This window comes from Schistocerca americana, chromosome X (genome assembly GCF_021461395.2).
Source record: "Schistocerca americana isolate TAMUIC-IGC-003095 chromosome X, iqSchAmer2.1, whole genome shotgun sequence".
NCBI lineage: Eukaryota > Metazoa > Arthropoda > Insecta > Orthoptera > Acrididae > Schistocerca > Schistocerca americana.
This window is the reverse complement of record NC_060130.1, coordinates 374,789,395-374,806,926: the sequence shown is the minus strand read 5'-3', so window position 1 is coordinate 374,806,926 and position 17,532 is coordinate 374,789,395. Positions and strand designations below refer to the sequence as shown.

Genomic DNA, 17,532 nt, shown 5'->3' with positions numbered 1-17,532 from the left:
GAAGGGTCGTCGAGCAGATGTGCAAAACTATAGACCTATATCTCTGACGTCGATCTGTTGTAGAATTTTAGAACATGTTTTTTGCTCGAGTATCATGTCGTTTTTGGAAACCCAGAATCTAGTATCTAGGAATCAACATGGATTCCGGAAACAGCGATCGTGTGAGACCCAACTCGCTTTATTTGTTCATGAGACCCAGAAAATATTAGATGCAGGCTCCCAGGTAGATGCTATTTTTCTTGACTTCCGGAAGGCGTTCGATACAGTTCCGCACTGTCGCCTGATAAACAAAGTAAGAGCCTACGGAATATCAGACCAGCTGTGTGGCTGGATTGAAGAGTTTTTAGCAAACAGAACACAGCATGTTGTTATCAATGGAGAGACGTCTACAGACGTTAAAGTAACCTCTGGCGTGCCACAGGGGAGTGTTATGGGACCATTGCTTTTCACAATATATATAAATGACCTAGGAGATAGTGTCGGAAGTTCCATGCGGCTTTTCGCGGATGATGCTGTAGTATACAGAGAAGTTGCAGCATTAGAAAATTGTAGCGAAATGCAGGAAGATCTGCAGCGGATAGGCACTTGGTGCAGGGAGTGGCAACTGACCCTTAACATAGACAAATGTAATGTATTGCGAATACATAGAAAGAAGGATCCTTTATTGTATGATTATATGATAGCGGAACAAACACTGGTAGCAGTTACTTCTGTAAAATATCTGGGAGTATGCGTGGGGAACGATTTGAAGTGGAATGATCATATAAAATTAATTGTTGGTAAGGCGGGTACCAGGTTGAGATTCATTGGGAGAGTCCGTAGAAAATGTAGTCCATCAACAAAGGAGGTGGCTTACAAAACACTTGTTCGACCTATACTTGAGTATTGTTCATCAGTGTGGGATCCGTACCAGGTCGGGTTGACAGAGGAGGTAGAGAAGATCCAAAGAAGAGCGGCGCGTTTCGTCACAGGGTTATTTGGTAACCGTGATAGCGTTACGGAGATGCTTAACAAACTCAAGTGGCAGACTCAGCAAGAGAGGCGCTCTGCATCGCGGTGTAGCTTGCTCGCCAGGTTTCGAGAGGGTGCGTTTCTGGATGAGGTATCGAATATATTGCTTCCCCCTACTTATACCTCCCGAGGAGATCACGAATGTAAAATTAGAGAGATTAGAGTGCGCACGGAGGCTTTCAGACAGTCGTTCTTCCCGCGAACCATATGTGACTGGAACAGGAAAGGGAGGTAATGACAGTGGCACGTAAAGTGCCCTCCGCCACACACCTTTGGGTAGCTTGCGGAGTATAAACGTAGATGTAGATGAAAGCATTAAGCTGGATAAGATATGGATGTCAACATTGCAGCAACAGCATGACAATCGATTAATTTCAATTGAGAAAGTTGGCAATATCAGAGATCATAGCACAGCCGAAGCCATGTGATTGATAGCAGCGCCCTCTGGATGGCTTTATATATATATATATATATATATATATATATATATATATATATATATATATATATATATATATATATATATATATATATATATGGCGTGCGTTCACTCGCGCTCTCGTTGCAGTTCGCCGATTGTCCTCGGAGGATGCCTTCCGCAGTCGAAGGCGAAATGTCAGGGGAGAGTATTATGTATGGACCATGGCATCTCAGGCCAGAAGTGTTCAGTGATCACAGGTGTTCAGTCTGAATTGTGTAAGTTTGGCAGTAAAGATTGAATATTTTCATATGTGTTGAACACATTTCCCCCACCAGAGTTTTTAATAAGAAGACTAAGTACTTGGCAACGTTGTAATTTTGGGAGCTAATGTTACTCACTATTGGTTGCATATCATCATTTTTCGTATGGATTTTCGGATGTAGTACAACCTCGGAGGAACAGCACATCTTGGTTTCAATCCTATCACAAATCTCCAGAGAGAATCAGAAGCAAAGCAATCTTTCTTACCAACTGGTTAGTGGGCTTTCTCCAGTCTTCTGATATGAGCCATCACACTGTAAACTGCACATGTTATCAGTGAAAGCTATTGTGAGACATTGAATCAGCAGCATTAACTTAATCAGCTGGGAGAACCACTGTCTAACTCTCCTTCACCTAGAACCATCACTGAAGTGTCACCCGATCACTGCCTATCATATTTATGATGGAGCGTGCAGAATATTGTTTTGCCATGAACACACAGGATAAATTTCACTGTCTGGCTGAGGCCACCTCGTGAACCTAATCTGATGTAGACCATGTCATACCATGTACTCAGTTCCACAAGTTGTAAGACAACTCCAAAGACATCTTCAGCTGCAGACAAAATTGATAAGTTTTCAATAGGTAATTCAAATATCCTCTAAAACAACAGCAACACCAGCATTTCATAATATTTAATTCAACGTGGTTGATGATATAAAATGTACTAGCCTCGCAAATTTTGGAATAATGCCATAGTCCTTGCACGATAATGAAAAGCTAAAGAACTCGGTAATATCATTCTCAAGTGCTCGAATGTAAACACACAGAACCATCTCCTCCCTGTAGAGATGTTGATGTGCACCTTCATATTTTCTCGGCATGTTGATTAATCAGATGTTTCGGGCATGTAGCTGCAGAAAGCATTGCATAAACTGAATCTTGTGTTAGACACACTATCCGTGCTGGGATATCAGTGCCTCAGTAGTTGCCAAACATCAACACTGGCTCTTGTGTATTCTGTGGTTGTGAATACAGTGACATGGTTCTTCTGTTTAAAATTAAAGATATGAGTGCTGTGCCAAAATATCAGTTGTATATAAATGGGAGTTCTGCAGCTGTATGCCCAAATCATAAGGGATCATTCATTAACCGAACTAAATCGACATATGTGAAGGTAATATCCGGAGTACTACAGGGAAGTGTGATAGGACTGTTGCTGTTTACAGTATAAATAATTGATATAGTAGAAAGTGTTGGATGCTCTTTAAGGCCACTCACAGATGATGCAGTTGTCTATACCAAAGTAGCAACACCAGAAGATAGTAAGAATTTGCAGAATGACCTGCAGTGAATTGATGAATGGTGCAGGCTCTGGCAGCTGACCCCGAATGTAAATAAATGTAGCATATTGCATTTACATAGGAAAAGAAATCCACTACTGTACAGCTACACTATTGATGACAAACAGCTGGCGACAGTGTCTGCCGTAAAATATTTAGGCATAACTATCCAGAGCGACCTTCAGTGGAATAACCACATGAAACAGATAGTGGGAAAAGCAGACACCAGACTCAGATTCATTGGACGAATCTTAAGAAAATGTAACTCGTCCACGAAAGAAGGAGCGTGTTTGCACGATTCTTGAGTATTGTTCATCTATTTGGGATCCCTATCAGATAAGACTCATAGACGATATAAAGAAGATCCAATGAAGAGCGGCATGTTTCGTCGCGGGATTGTTTAGCTGGTAAGAGAGCATTACGAAGATGCTAAAGAAACTCCACTCGCCAGAATTACAAGAGGTCTTTTGTACACCAAGGAGAGATTTACTATTGAAATTTCGGGACAGCACTTTTCAGGAGGAGTCGGACAACGTATTACTTCCCTCACATACATCTTGTGTATTGACCACAAGGAGAAAATTCAAGAAATTAGAGCCAATACTGGGGCTTACTGACAATCGTTCTTCCCATGCACTATTCGCGAGTGGAACAGGGTTGGAGAGATCAGATAGTGGTACTGAAAGTTCCCTCCACCACACCATTAGGTGGCTTGCCGAGTATGATGTAGATGTACTCCACAAAAAATGAAGATGCACGATAGTAGTAGGGCATGTGAAACCATGTTGGCTGCTGAAAGACACCACTAAGTGCTAACACCACTTGCAGAGAAATTAGCACAAGCACATCATTACAAAAATGAAATTTTTTTTCCAAACTTACTTTTCAAGGCACCAGGAGGAGATGGTTCTGTGTGTTCACATTCTGACTTTTGAGAGTGAGATTATTTAGTTCTTCAGCTTTTTATTATGGTACAAGGACTATGGCATTATTCCAAAATTTTCCAGACTATATTTTGTACCAAGCAGTGAAATTTGGCACTTCATATTACAGCACATATAGATAACACTTAAAGTATGCAGAAAGGACACGTTTACATATGAAATGTGTAATGATTCATGGAGTACAATAAAATTGATACCTTCCATGGATGCATAATACATAATTTAAACCAATATTTAATTTTGAACCATGCAAAAACTTTGTTTGCTGGGTACGATTGAATGCCATGGAAACAGATATTATATGACTACAGCAATTGAAAAGTTGAAAGTTGCTTGATGTTTTTAGTGAGAACAAATAATTGAATGTAGTAGATGATACCCTACTCACTTCGAACAGCTTTAAAGTAAGCTTTGAGGCATAAGGGGATGCAAGCAACAATTGTACAGCTTTCTAGAACATGTGACAAGGTGTGTGCAGTGATAAGTCAGAAAAATCAAGGAATAAATGAAACTGACATGCTGACAAATTCAGTAAATAAAAGTGTTTCGGACAATGTGAAACGTATGTGGTACACATCTGTCGGGATGTAAATAATGGTTGAATTATTCGAACTTTACATGCAAATGGAGCATCTATATTTTTTTATTTGCATGTAGGACGAACACCACAGAATTGTCTGTGTCCATGGGCACATGTTGGTGGCCAAAGAAAGGATTGCAGTGACCCTATAGTGTGCTCCATTGGGTATTGCTGGCCACAGACACTGAATCATTTGCCTCTTCGGCTGCAAAAATGTGCCTTCAGGTGTGCACTGATTTCTAAATTATAGTACCCACACTATGAATCAGCAGTAGGTTGGAAATGAAGAATTGTACATAATTTTGAATCACAAGCAAGAACTTATATATTCTAATTGTCCATCAACTGAAGAAACACTAGCAATATACCTTCAACGTGGAACAGAGTAAGAATAGTTGCTATACTGGAGGCAGAAGTGCCCCCAAAGACCTATAGCCCAATTTCATTCTGCTGTCATATGCACAGTATCAGAGTTAGACTGAATTAACTAACACCTGCTGTTGATCCACCTTGAACTTCTGAACAAATCCCCAGATGAGTGCTCAACACACTGAAGGCTTATAATTTTGAACATATTGAAGATTGTTTTCTAACTTTGAGGAAGTGATGAGAGTTGCCTTTGCTGTTCTTTTCACTGTGTGTAAGTTGCAGAGACATTTGTATGAATTTATAAAACACAACAAATTATTAACGGTTATGGAAGATTGTAAGCATACTTACTACTGAAAAAGATCCATTACCAAATTTCAGATCAGGTGAAACAGACCAAGACTACAGAGAAGTGGCCAACCACAAGGCAGTATCATTGTTCTCATATCAGTTATGAAACCTATTCCTTCTCATGGCAGATTATTTATGTTCACAGTCAAGGATTTACAGAACAACAGAACAAAAACTGAGAACAACAAAGGCAATCTCTCAGAATTTTTAAACTTAAACCTTAAATATAACATGTGATCATTCAGCAGTAACACAGGAATTTGATTAGATATCTTACTATATCATTTGACAGAGTACTTACTATCAGAATATATTTGAACAATATTGGATGATGCTCTTACCAATCTTCTGAATACAATAATCAGTATTATAGCGTAAAAGTAAATGTACAATGTGTGTGCAACTAAAACTCAGAAATGAGTCCCAGTACAATCAAGGGAGTTACATGATGTGGTAGCTCTCTATCCCCCATTCATGAAGCAGGTTTCTGTTTTTACCTGAAAAGCATGTTTTTGAAGATAGAAGGGCTGGGAAATTTCGATCTGTAGAAATTTCTGGAACACTTGAGAGTATTCGAAAACATGCCACAACATTCCAGAATGTCCTGTAATGTTCCGCAATGATCTGAAATGTTCAGCAATAGTCTGGAACATTTAGGAAGATTCCAGAATGTTCAGGAACATCGCAGATTGTTGTGGAACATTCTAGGACACACTCAAATGTTGTGGAAAGTTCTGGAACATTGTGGACCATTCAAAGCCTTTTTGGTATGTTCTGGAATTCTCCATTGGTGGGGCCACCCTTTGGTGGGTGTATATGAGGCAAGACCCTTTGTGGGTTTGAATGTCAGTTTATTATCAGTGATGAAGGCAAATTTAGGTTATCAACGAATGATAATGAGCACCGTGATAAGTGGAGAAACCGAAGAACAACGAAATGAATAGATTGAAGAATCAAAAATTGTGACTCAATCTTACAGTAAAAGCCTGTAAACTCCAGCCAGCCATGAAAATATCACACTACAAGAAGTGTGGATGAGGACAAGTAAACAGTGGAAGCTAACAGATGAAACATTCCACTACAACCTGACGAAAGAATATAACAAACACAGCACATAGTAATTGGAAGAATGGATAACATCTGCCATTTTGCAACATGAAAAAATTCAGTAGAGGATCACCAGGATTCTGTTGCATGAATTGAAAAATTCGATTACAACCACTTGACGCACATCCGCAGGAATTTTTACATTACATGACCGGGCAAACTCCAGAATCAAAACTTTTTTTTTTAAATATAAACGCAAACAACATCTGCTTCCTAATGACTTCTTGTGGTGTCACTTTGATCAACACTAGCATAGATGAAATCAGTTATGTTTGTTTCCAGCCATAAACAAATCTATAACAACATGGGATCATCAGTACCACTACCGAACGAAACCATAAATTTCTGCAAGTATATTTAATCAGAAACGAAGAAACAGAAATTAACGATGCACAAGCGTCAGAGGATTGAGATGCACAGAGGGCACAATTACAGTCAAGTGGTTCACGTATTCAAAGCAGCACTAGACCTAATGATTTGTCATAATTGTAAAGTTATGTACCTGACAGACAAGGGAGCCATTGTAATTGTGAACAATGAAAACACTGTGACGTAATTGTACAACGAAGAAGGGAAGGACTAAAATGCATTGCAGACACACACTGTTTGTATTGATGCCCTCTAATATCGATAAACATTTCTGCATTTAGAGGACGGATATCTGTTTAGTTTGAGACAAATCCAACTTGAAACAGACCTAGAAACAAGTCATTTCCAAGGAATTCTATGCTTACCACTTAATGATCAGAAACAGTGAAACATACAGCCACATTCTCAACTCTCTTAGTTTATTCCAACAATTTCCAGTAGATATGTATGGAAAAATAGAAGCGGGACAGATGTTTTACGTATGACTGAATCAGAAGAAATACATATGAAGAATACATTCACCTTAGAGACACAATCATAAATGACAGAAACATTGATGACATTAGAACAATGGTAATCTTACCCTCGTCACATGAAGGAAGTCTGAGACACATGCACAAATACGCTCAAGATGCCATGACCTACATTAAAAAAAATATGGACGACCCGACCTCTTCATAACATTCACATGCTACTCGGTGTGGCCAGAATTCGAACAACTAAAATACAGACAAGCCCCAATGCATTGGCACGACATAATATTCTGAGATTTCCAATGAAAACAAATGAGATTTATTGAAGTCATCACAAAATACCACATCTTTGGAACTGTTGGATGCTGGACATACACAGTCGAATGACAAAAACTAAGGCTGCCTCATTCACACAATCTCATGCGACTACGACAGAATTCATCCCATAGATATTGACAAAATCATCCAAACTGAATTTCCAAATCCACAAGAAGAACTGGAACTGTATGACATAGTAGTGAAAAATGTGATTCATGGTCCATTAAACACCAATTCGCCATGTTTGAGTGATGTAAAATGTACAAAAAATATCCAAAACTTTACTTGGACAGCACACAAGCTGGAGTTGATGGCAATTCCAAAGACAGATGATGATCACCCAAAAAGTGTGGCTTCACAGCAAAAATATGAAAAGAAGGCAGTGATGAACTGGAAATAGATAATCAGTGGGTAGTACCATATCATACACTAATTTTGAAAATGTTCTAAAGACACACACATGTAGACTACTGGAAGTCGGTGAAATCCATCAAATATGTCTGTAAGTATGTGAACAAAGGCAGTGACATGACGTATTTCAAATAGCCATAGACAATGAAACAGGGTTCCTCGTGTACCTAATGGGAAGAGACATCAACAGTAACGAAGCAGTGTGGCAGGTTTTTGGTTTTCCCGTTCATGAACGCAAACCAACTGCGCAACATGTAGCAATACATTTGGAGAATGGACAGAGTTTATTCACAAAAGACACCACTAGAAAAATTGCAAGTGAACCATCTCAGAACACATTAACAGCTTTTTAGCAAGTGTGCCAAACCGATTCATTCGTGAAAACATTACTGTATCTCGATATCCCTACACATTATAGGTGGTACACAAGAAAAATCTTCCATTGACGAAAACAGTGAATCCCTGTAGATGATGATAAAGGAATCTTGAAAATGGGTGTACTAGGTAGAGTATACACCATACATCTGAGCAATGTTGAATGTTTATATCTCTGGATGTTGCTAAATTAAATATGGGGCCCACCAAGTTTCACAGATCTCTAGGCTGTTGACGGTTACTTATGCCCGATGTACAGAGAAGCATGCAAACACTTAGTACTACTGGAAAACGACAACCACTGGGAATTAACACTGCAAGAAGCGTCAACTGCGGCCTCGGCTGAACAAATGAGACTTATTCGCCATAATTCTAACAACATGTAACCTATCGAATCCAAAACAGCTATGGGACCCCTTCAAAGACGGTATCAGTGATGACATAATGTACCAAATCATTGAAAAACTCATTCTGAAATGACCATTAAATTCAGTGAAGACATCTTAAATGAAACACTCATTCGTGTGGAAGATAATTGTTTAGAGAGAAACAACCAGACCGTAGTAAAATTTGGGATGCAAGCACCACAAAAAGATGCTATCAGTGTGCTAAACTTCGAAATTACAAAGGAAAAAGCTAAATCAGCAAACTGTCAATACATTGTTCACGGCACACCACTCCTCAGTGTCAATCAAGAGGAAATTTACAATCATCATGGACCAGATTAACAACAGTCCTGGTGGAATTATTCCCTTGGATGCACCAAGCGGCACTGGGAAATCATTTCTTATAAATCTATTGCTGGCGGAAACATGTGCTAAACACCACATTGAACTTGCATCATCCAGCACTGTAGCCATGCGTATGGAAGGATGAAGAACTGCCCATTCCGCTCTACAACTATTATTGAACACAGCTGAAGAACAATTCCTGGTATGTAAAATTTCAAGTGTGTCTGGATGGAGTGAGCTTCTAAAGAGAGAATATCCAAATGGATTGAAACAATGGTAAACTCTGAAGTAAGTGTGAACTTCCCTACGGAATTTCTGAGCTCTTTGCCGGTACGAGGAATGCCGTTACACTGCCTTTGACTTAAAATTGGATCCCTGATCAAACTACTCGGAAATCTTAACTCACTAAAGCTATGTAATGGAACAAGTATGACCGTAAAACAGCTGTCGAATAACATCATTGAAGCAAAACTTATGATGGAAAGTACAGAGGACACACTTTGTTTATCCTCAGGATACCACTGATCTCCACTAAACTGTCATTCCCATTTAAAAGACTGCAATTTCCTATGAAATTAACTGACAATTTTAAAATTAAGAAAGCACAAGAACAAACATTAGAATATTGTGGCATCAACCTTAAAGACTCCTGCTTCTCTCACTGTCAACTACACGTAGCTCGCTGTCAAGTAAGAAATTTGAAAAATTTCTACATATATGCCCCAGATAACAAAGTGAAGAATGTTGTTTATAAACAAATATTGTAAGTCGTTAGAATACGTTCTGCATAAAAGTTTTTACCTCTTATACTTTAAAAAGTTTTGTAAATAGTTAGAATATGTTTTCAATAATTTTTTTACTTACAATATGTTTTCAGTATTTTTTTTTACCTTGTATAATTTAAAGTTTATCCTTTTACTCAAGCTACCACTTAATCTCATATGCTATCAATGGCATGGGCAATGCTGGGTACCTCCAACTAGTTAGTTTCAGAAGGAGAATAAGAACCAGTACTTTACATTTTATTATTGTTATACTCTATTACTTTGATGAAGTATGTGCCACACCAAACTGGTGACATTTGTGTGTGTGTGTGTGTGTGTGTGTGTGTGTGTGAGAGAGAGAAGATGCCACTTTAAGTGAGTCATATTTTGTCATCACTGGATATTTAAGGCCTACACCAGGTTAACTCCTACTGCAATAAAAAGGGAAAAAGCCAGTTGAAGTCCACAAAATCCAGAGCAATATTCATCACTCACTGGATGGGCAACAGCCTCATGTGAAAAGAACCTCATCTAGATGATGTGCCTTACTGCTGGGACTGTGAGCACTCCCATAACAACCAGTACGAAGAAATAGTTTGCCTGAATTCAAAGTATTAACAAGAGAATGGAGCACACAAACAGATTACTTTCTGAATTCAGTCAGATTATGACTACTTAAAAAAACCATGGCCAGGAGAAAAGTTCAGTTGTGAAAGTGTGATGGTGAACAGATTGTGAAGCACCTTAAAAACTGCTCTGATTGTGCAGGTACAGTGAACGATTTTATTGACGCAAGAATGCGTGTCCTAGACACGGTCAAACTTGATATACTTTTCAGTTCATACAAACAATAGAAAATCCAGGATGGAATGTAACAGTATTATGAAAAGGAAAGTTGCCACTCACCATATGGTGGAGATGCTGTGTCGCAGATAGACACAACAGAAAGACTGTCACGACTAAAGCTTTGGGCCAGTAAGGTCTTCCTCAAAAATATGCCCCCCCCCCCCCCCCCCCCCCCCCACACACACACACACACACACACACACACACACACACACACACACACACACACAGTGTGGCTACAATTGCCTGACCTTGCAAGGATCTTGTTACCACCTTTAATATAATGTAAGGATGCTTCAATCATTTGGCAGGAGCTAAAATATTGATTGATGACTATCCCAAATTTGGATGTACGCTGTCTGAAACAAGTCGCATTGATGTAGTTCAATTAGTCTTTAAAAATTCATGTACTGGCTACAAAATATCAAGGGGATCTTGTTACCGTCTTTAATGTAATGTAACGTAACATCACAGGACATTTTTGGATAAATTGTTTTCTGATTAACGATGAGATGAAGAATTATGTCAACGCCTTTTCCTGTCTCGCCAATCCTGATGAAAACATACAGAATAAAAGGTGGACATTGGCAGTCATTAGCATTTAAATGTTGAAATAAAAATTCTGCTGCTGCACCAGTTTGGAAAGTACCTTGCCCATTGTGAGTTTATTCTGGAAAAAGATTTTATCAATTCGTGAGGATGACGTGCACATGTGCATAACCCTCCCCCACATACACTCCTGCCCCCCCCCTCTCCCCTCCTCTCTCTCTCTCTCTCTCTCTCTCTCTCTCTCTCTCTCTCTCTCTCTCTCTCTCTCTCTTTTCCAAACAGTAATTGCATAGTATTTCTAATGACCAGTCATATCATCATATCAGCCTTGGGATATCCATAAATTTTTCAAGGACAATGTAGTGGCACACACAATATTATAAGTAATAAAAATAATAGACTTGCAGGAAGGTTCAGCTGTAAAACAGTTTTGTATGATAGTTCATTGTTCAGAAACATGCCATTCAGAGATTGTGGGCTGTAAAATGATGATAAAATTGTTTCCTTAGTCCTGTGCTGTTAGGGAAAGAGTCACTGGCAGCAACTTACATTAGCGTTTGGTGTAATAGTGAACTCTTTCCTATGTATTTTAATGTTTTTAAACAGTTAAATTTTGGGTATAATCTCAATCTGCTGGGTTAAAATTATGGGAACTTCCTGTATTTGCATAAATGGCATTAACAGGTAGCAGTAAGAAAACTGAAAATTGCAATGCTTTCTTTCTGTATGGATATCAGGTGTGAAATAAATTGTAAAGTATCATAATCTGATTGTATTTTATTTTTTTATGCTAATTGGGGAAACATTTATTCAATTCATGAAACCTGGCTTGATGAAATGAAGCTTCTCAGGTTTAGCAGTTCACGATATAGTAATAGAATACACATAAGGTTCCCGTGTGAAAGTATCAGTTTGCCAAATAACTGCGCAATGAAGGAAATCACCGTTTATGATATTTAACAAAAAAGTGTTGAATTTAGAAATGTACCAAGAAGTAATTCTATAATGAAAAATATTTGAGGGTTGTTACAGAACGCCAAAATTTCTTCAGTGGAAGAATATTTTATTGTTAATGAGTACAGCACCTCTCCCATTATAGTAATAAGGCAGTGCAAAATGAGAAAGAGGATTGGCACCAAAGAAAATTTAATTATTTATGGGGAATGGGTTGTAGGAAGGGGAGAATATACAGGAATTTGAGAAGTAACAGATAAAACTTGATTATCTCAGCCAAGTCTAGTTAGTTATGGAAGTTCGTCAGTCATCGCTATATCTGAAATACTGTGATTGGCTATAAGGTAGGAAAGTATGAATGTGGTTGATAAATATTTTGAGGCCCATGGCTTACATTATTGGTAGTTTTAATGTGAACATGGCATGTGTGTTTTCCTGATCACACACATTTGCTGCAGCCAAATATATGGTAATTTGAAATTGTGGTCTTACAAGGTATTTTGTGTTTTTTACAGAAAAAAAATCTTTTGTTTCATACTAAATAATATTTCCCTGAGTCTAATGAAGATAGAAGCTTGATGTGATCTCATGTATGAATAAATTTCATAAATTTGCCTTCTTGGTCAAAAATGAAGTTGTATTTCATCATTAAAGCTATGGTTGTTGTCTTAGCGACCCCTTATTAGTTAGAGGTTCCGCACAACCGAGAGAGAAGCATTGCCAGCAGACAGAAACAATAACAGACTTTCCAAATAAACACAGAACTACTTTGCCAGACAACATGTGACAATGTTCCACCAATCGGAACTCCTATGACTTGTGTAGCACTCCGCCGACCTGGCTCTACAAGCACGCTTAGACCGTCAGACCGGCAGTGTTTACCAACCGCTAGGAACAGCTCCAGCCAGTATGCCGGTCCTAGCATAGTATTCACTCGCCGTAGCGTTGTAGTAGCACGTATTTTGTAGAGTAGATTTTGATCAGTATTTTCTTCCATTGTCTTGTTTCCTTAACTGGACTGCCACCACAAGAGTTGTGGGCTTTTCTGATTGTCCCTTGCGTTTAAAACTTAGTGTATGCCAAGAAGGCATTTTTCTTTAATTGTAGTAAGTTGTGTTCAAATTGACTGTTAGTTCTTTCCTGCAGACTGCAGGATACTACAGTTATGCTATGGCTTTGTAAGCTTTACCATCATCAGTTTCATTTAGTGTTGCAAAATGTTACTAAATTGTCATCTCAGTGGGCAGCCTAATGTCATGTTTAGTTAATCCATACCAAAGGAAGATAAAATTCAAATCATACAAGTAGTGCAAATGTACAGGATTGCATGAGAACCAGAGTATTTTAATGTATTCATAATAATATTTCACTAGCCTACTAAAGCTGGTGTGATGCTGTTACAGTTAGTGTAGTGTGTCATGGACTTAGTGTGCTTTGTATTTGAATAATGCAAATTTGAACAAAGTACTTGCATTTCTTTCAGGTCGCCCATTCATAACAGATCTTGAGAGAGACATCCACAACAACTAATCCAGTAATCTGTGACTGTGATGAGTTCTACATGTGAAGAAATCAGTTAACAGATGTGTGTTTCATTCTATCTCTGTGTGTGTGTGTGTGTGTGTGTGTGTGTGTGTGTGTGTGTGTGTGTGTGTGTGTGAGAGAGAGAGAGAGAGAGAGAGAGAGAGAGAGAGAGAGAGAGAGAGAGAGAGTGAGTGTGGGTGTGGGTGTGGGTGTGTGCGCATGTCGTGATGGCATCTGTGCCTAATGTGTCATATCTATATTACTGAAATGTAGTTTCTCTGCAATATTTTGTTTCCTATTTGTGATATCATAATTTATAATCTTATTTTACCTGTTACAGTATTAAAAATGGACTATTCACTGTATGTGTTAAGTATTGTGTAAAACTGATTACAGTGAAAAGTGCAACAGCAAGGAATTTATTAGATAACACATTAGTGAAGGTATTTAGTACCTGCACTACAACATGGTACAAATTTTATTTTATGTGTTACGGTACAAATTTTGTGTTACATATTTACAAAGTTATCATTTCTTTGTGGTTGAACAATATTCACCATAATTTGAAACGTGATTTTGCATGTTGAAATTTATTAATGTTGATTTACATTCCAACTATTACAAGGTATGGAAAACATGTTGCTTCTGTTCAGTTTCCATGATTCAGCCCAGAATATGTCTAGATGTTTCTCCTGATTGTAAGTCTTTCAAGCCCACCAAGAGTTATGGGCTACTTGAGATGCACAGCCACACTGTCATATGGATGAGGGGACCCACACTGATACCAAATGGATATTTCAGACAATGTTAAATACTTTGTGTTCTTTTGTACTATGTAGTCCAGGAAAGAGAAATTTTCTGAGATTCGGTAAACACATGGATGCACATAAAGATTTATCAAAACCTGTAGAAGACTGGTATGTCAAATGTTTATTCTGAAGGAATTAACAAGTCTAAGTTACTAGCAAATGTTGTATGCTTTATTCTGATAATTTTCCCTGGTATGCCAGTAGACAAAAGTTTGAAAATGCAAGTTTAGGTAGAATACAAAAAATTATGACACACTGAAAGTAATAACTGGTTTTAAGCTCATCAGCATCATAGAGCAAACTCTGAATATGGAGGTCTTTATTTAAGAAAACAGTTTTTTTAGATTTGGAAGGGTGGTGGAGTGTGTGTGTGTGTGTGTGTGTGTGTGTGTGTGTGTGTGTGTGTGTGGGGGGGGGGGGGGGGGGGAGGGGGGGTTAGAAATATAAAAAATAAGCTGAGGAATGTGGCAGATAAACAAACAAAATCATTTATTTAATGGTCATGTGTTCTCCAAGAAAATTGCAAATCAACCTGCCTCTGCATAACTTGCTGCTTTCTCTTAATTTCTTAGTTATGTTCAGCTTGTCTTCTGTTTTTATTTCATGCCTTCTTCCTGTTTGTAGTTTGCATTCAGTTGACACATGGGTGGACATGAAGATCGATCAAAATAATTTGATATACTTAATACAAAGCTGCTGAAGCCTACTTTGCCAAAGATTTGTTTGGAGGAATTTGCATGTGTAATTTGCTGCATAATGTTCTGAGGCTAATTGTGATAATTTTTCCCGATGTACTAATAGGCAAAAAATTGAAATTCCAGCTAAGAATTTATTAAAGAAATGTTATAAGACACACAGAAAGTAATTATTTTTGCTATCTTCATCTTCAGCATCAGAAAACAAATTCTGACTATGAAGATCTGTAACTAAGAAATGTATTTCTTGTTGATTTGGATGGATAATGGAAAAACAGTGGAGGTGGTGTGGTTGATGTGGAAAGAAGCAAGCTGAGAAATTGTGGGAAATCAAACAAAACACTTAATAGGCATGTGTTTTCCGAGTAAGCTACTGGTGTATCTGCCTAACTAGCTGCCTTTTCTTAGTTTCTGTGTGATGTTCAGTTTGTCTTTTGCTTTTACTACATATCTCTGTCCTGTTCTTAGTTTTTCCTCACTTTAACTTTCCTGTTTGCCACCTTTTCTACCTGCCTTCACTAATATTATTTTCCCCTCTTCCAAACAAAGTTTTTCTTGTCCTGACATTAAGTAATAGCATTGACTTTTGCTACCACATTCTTTATTGCATTTCAGGCAGTGCATATGTATATCCTTAATTTAGATCTTCCAAAGAGCTTACAGTAAATGGTTATTTTTGCTGTTTACTACTATAAGACTGTTAACTGGCAAGTAGGGAAAAATCTGTGTATGATATGTTAGTTAACTTAATATGAAGCAAGAGTTCTGTGATTTTCTTCTATGTGCATGTGTTTGTCTTGTCACATGGGAACATACAACAGTTTCTTCTATTTTATGTATGTTATGTAAAATTTATGTAGTCAGTTGTACCTGTTTCAGTATTAAAATGAAGATATTTCTGTGTAACACGAGAAAAAAAAAGAAAAAAAAAAAAAGCAAACATGGTTATGACTGTAGTAAGGAAAAGTGATGTACTCATGAGAAGACTGAGTTTATGTGTAAGCTGGGCATAAATGTCTAGGGCCATAGCAAAAGTTGGAAACCCAAACAGTCCTGTTGACATTACGTTATCAGGAAATGTCAAATTTGTCAGAATACCAGAACAATTATACCATATTGTTGTAATGTCAGAACTGAAGATTTATTCTGTATTTAGCTGTCAGATACAAGATATAATTGTGTGTTGTGTCTAAAGTAAACCAGTTTTTTGCTCTTCATGCAAAACTTTCCTTCAGTATCATACTGTGTCCATGATGTCTGTAGTGTACATTGGTGTGTAGATACACTTGTTTTTTTACTCAGTGATCCTGTCTTTAAGTTTGATGATTTGTTTTTAGACCATTTACATACCAAAATGAAAAGAAATGCTACTGTAATATGCTCTTTCTTTTTTTTCCCTTTTTTTCCTTTTTAAGAACATACGAGGTAGTGTTAGCAACTGAATATTTACCCTGTGTTTAACTGTCAGATACGAGATATACATGTGTTGTGTGTTAAAAGTAAAACCCAGTTTCATAATGAATTGTCGCTCGTCATGCATAGCTTTTCGTCAGGATCATATTGTGTTTATGATATCTGTAGTGTACATTGGTGTGTAGATAAGCTTGCTCTTTTATTAAACTGACCCTGTCCTACATTTCATGATTTGTTTTTAAACTGTTTAATCCACAGAAATGAAAATAAATGTGACAGTAATATATTCTTTTCTTAACTGACAGTCATGCTTTGTTTAAAGAACGTACAAGGTAATGTTAGCAACTGAATATTTACTCTGTGTTTAGCTGTCAGATACAAGATGTAATTGTGTGTTGTGTCTAAAGTAAAACCAGTTTTTTGCTCTTCATGCAAAACTTTCCTTCAGTATCATACTGTGCCCATGATGTCTGTAGTGTACATTGGTGTGTAGATAAGCTTGTTCTATTATTCATGTGATCCTGCCATATGTTTCATGATCTGTTTTCAGACTGTTTAATCTACTGAAATTAAGAGGAATATGACGGTAATATGACCTTTTCTTTGCTGACAGTCATGCTTTTTTTTTTTTTTAAAGAACATACAAGGTAATTTCAGCAACTGAATATTTACTCTGTGTTTAGTTGTCAGATTCAAGAGATAAATGTTTTGTTATGAGTCAAAAGTGAAACCCAGTTCTGTAATGAATTGTCGCTCTTCACACACAACTATTCTTCAGGATCACACTGTTTCTATGATGTCTGTAGTGTACATTGGTGTGTAGATAAGCTTGTTCTTTTATTCAAATGATCCTGTCCTAAGTTTTATGATTTGTTTTTAGACTGTTTAACCTACAGAAATGAAAAGAAATGTGA

General features: G+C 37.6%; 1 protein-coding gene across 1 annotated transcript in view; it reads left to right on the top strand.

The window, feature by feature from the left end:
* The window catches only part of LOC124555471 (F-box/LRR-repeat protein 15-like), a 69,145-nt gene extending 55,288 nt beyond the window's left edge, over window positions 1-13,857 (top strand). The window contains exon 3 of the mRNA XM_047129393.1: window positions 13,661-13,857. Coding sequence (XP_046985349.1) covers window positions 13,661-13,707 — 47 coding nt within the window. The 3' untranslated portion in view covers window positions 13,708-13,857. The remainder of the gene's footprint in view (window positions 1-13,660) is intronic.
* Window positions 13,858-17,532: the final 3,675 nt, after the last annotated feature.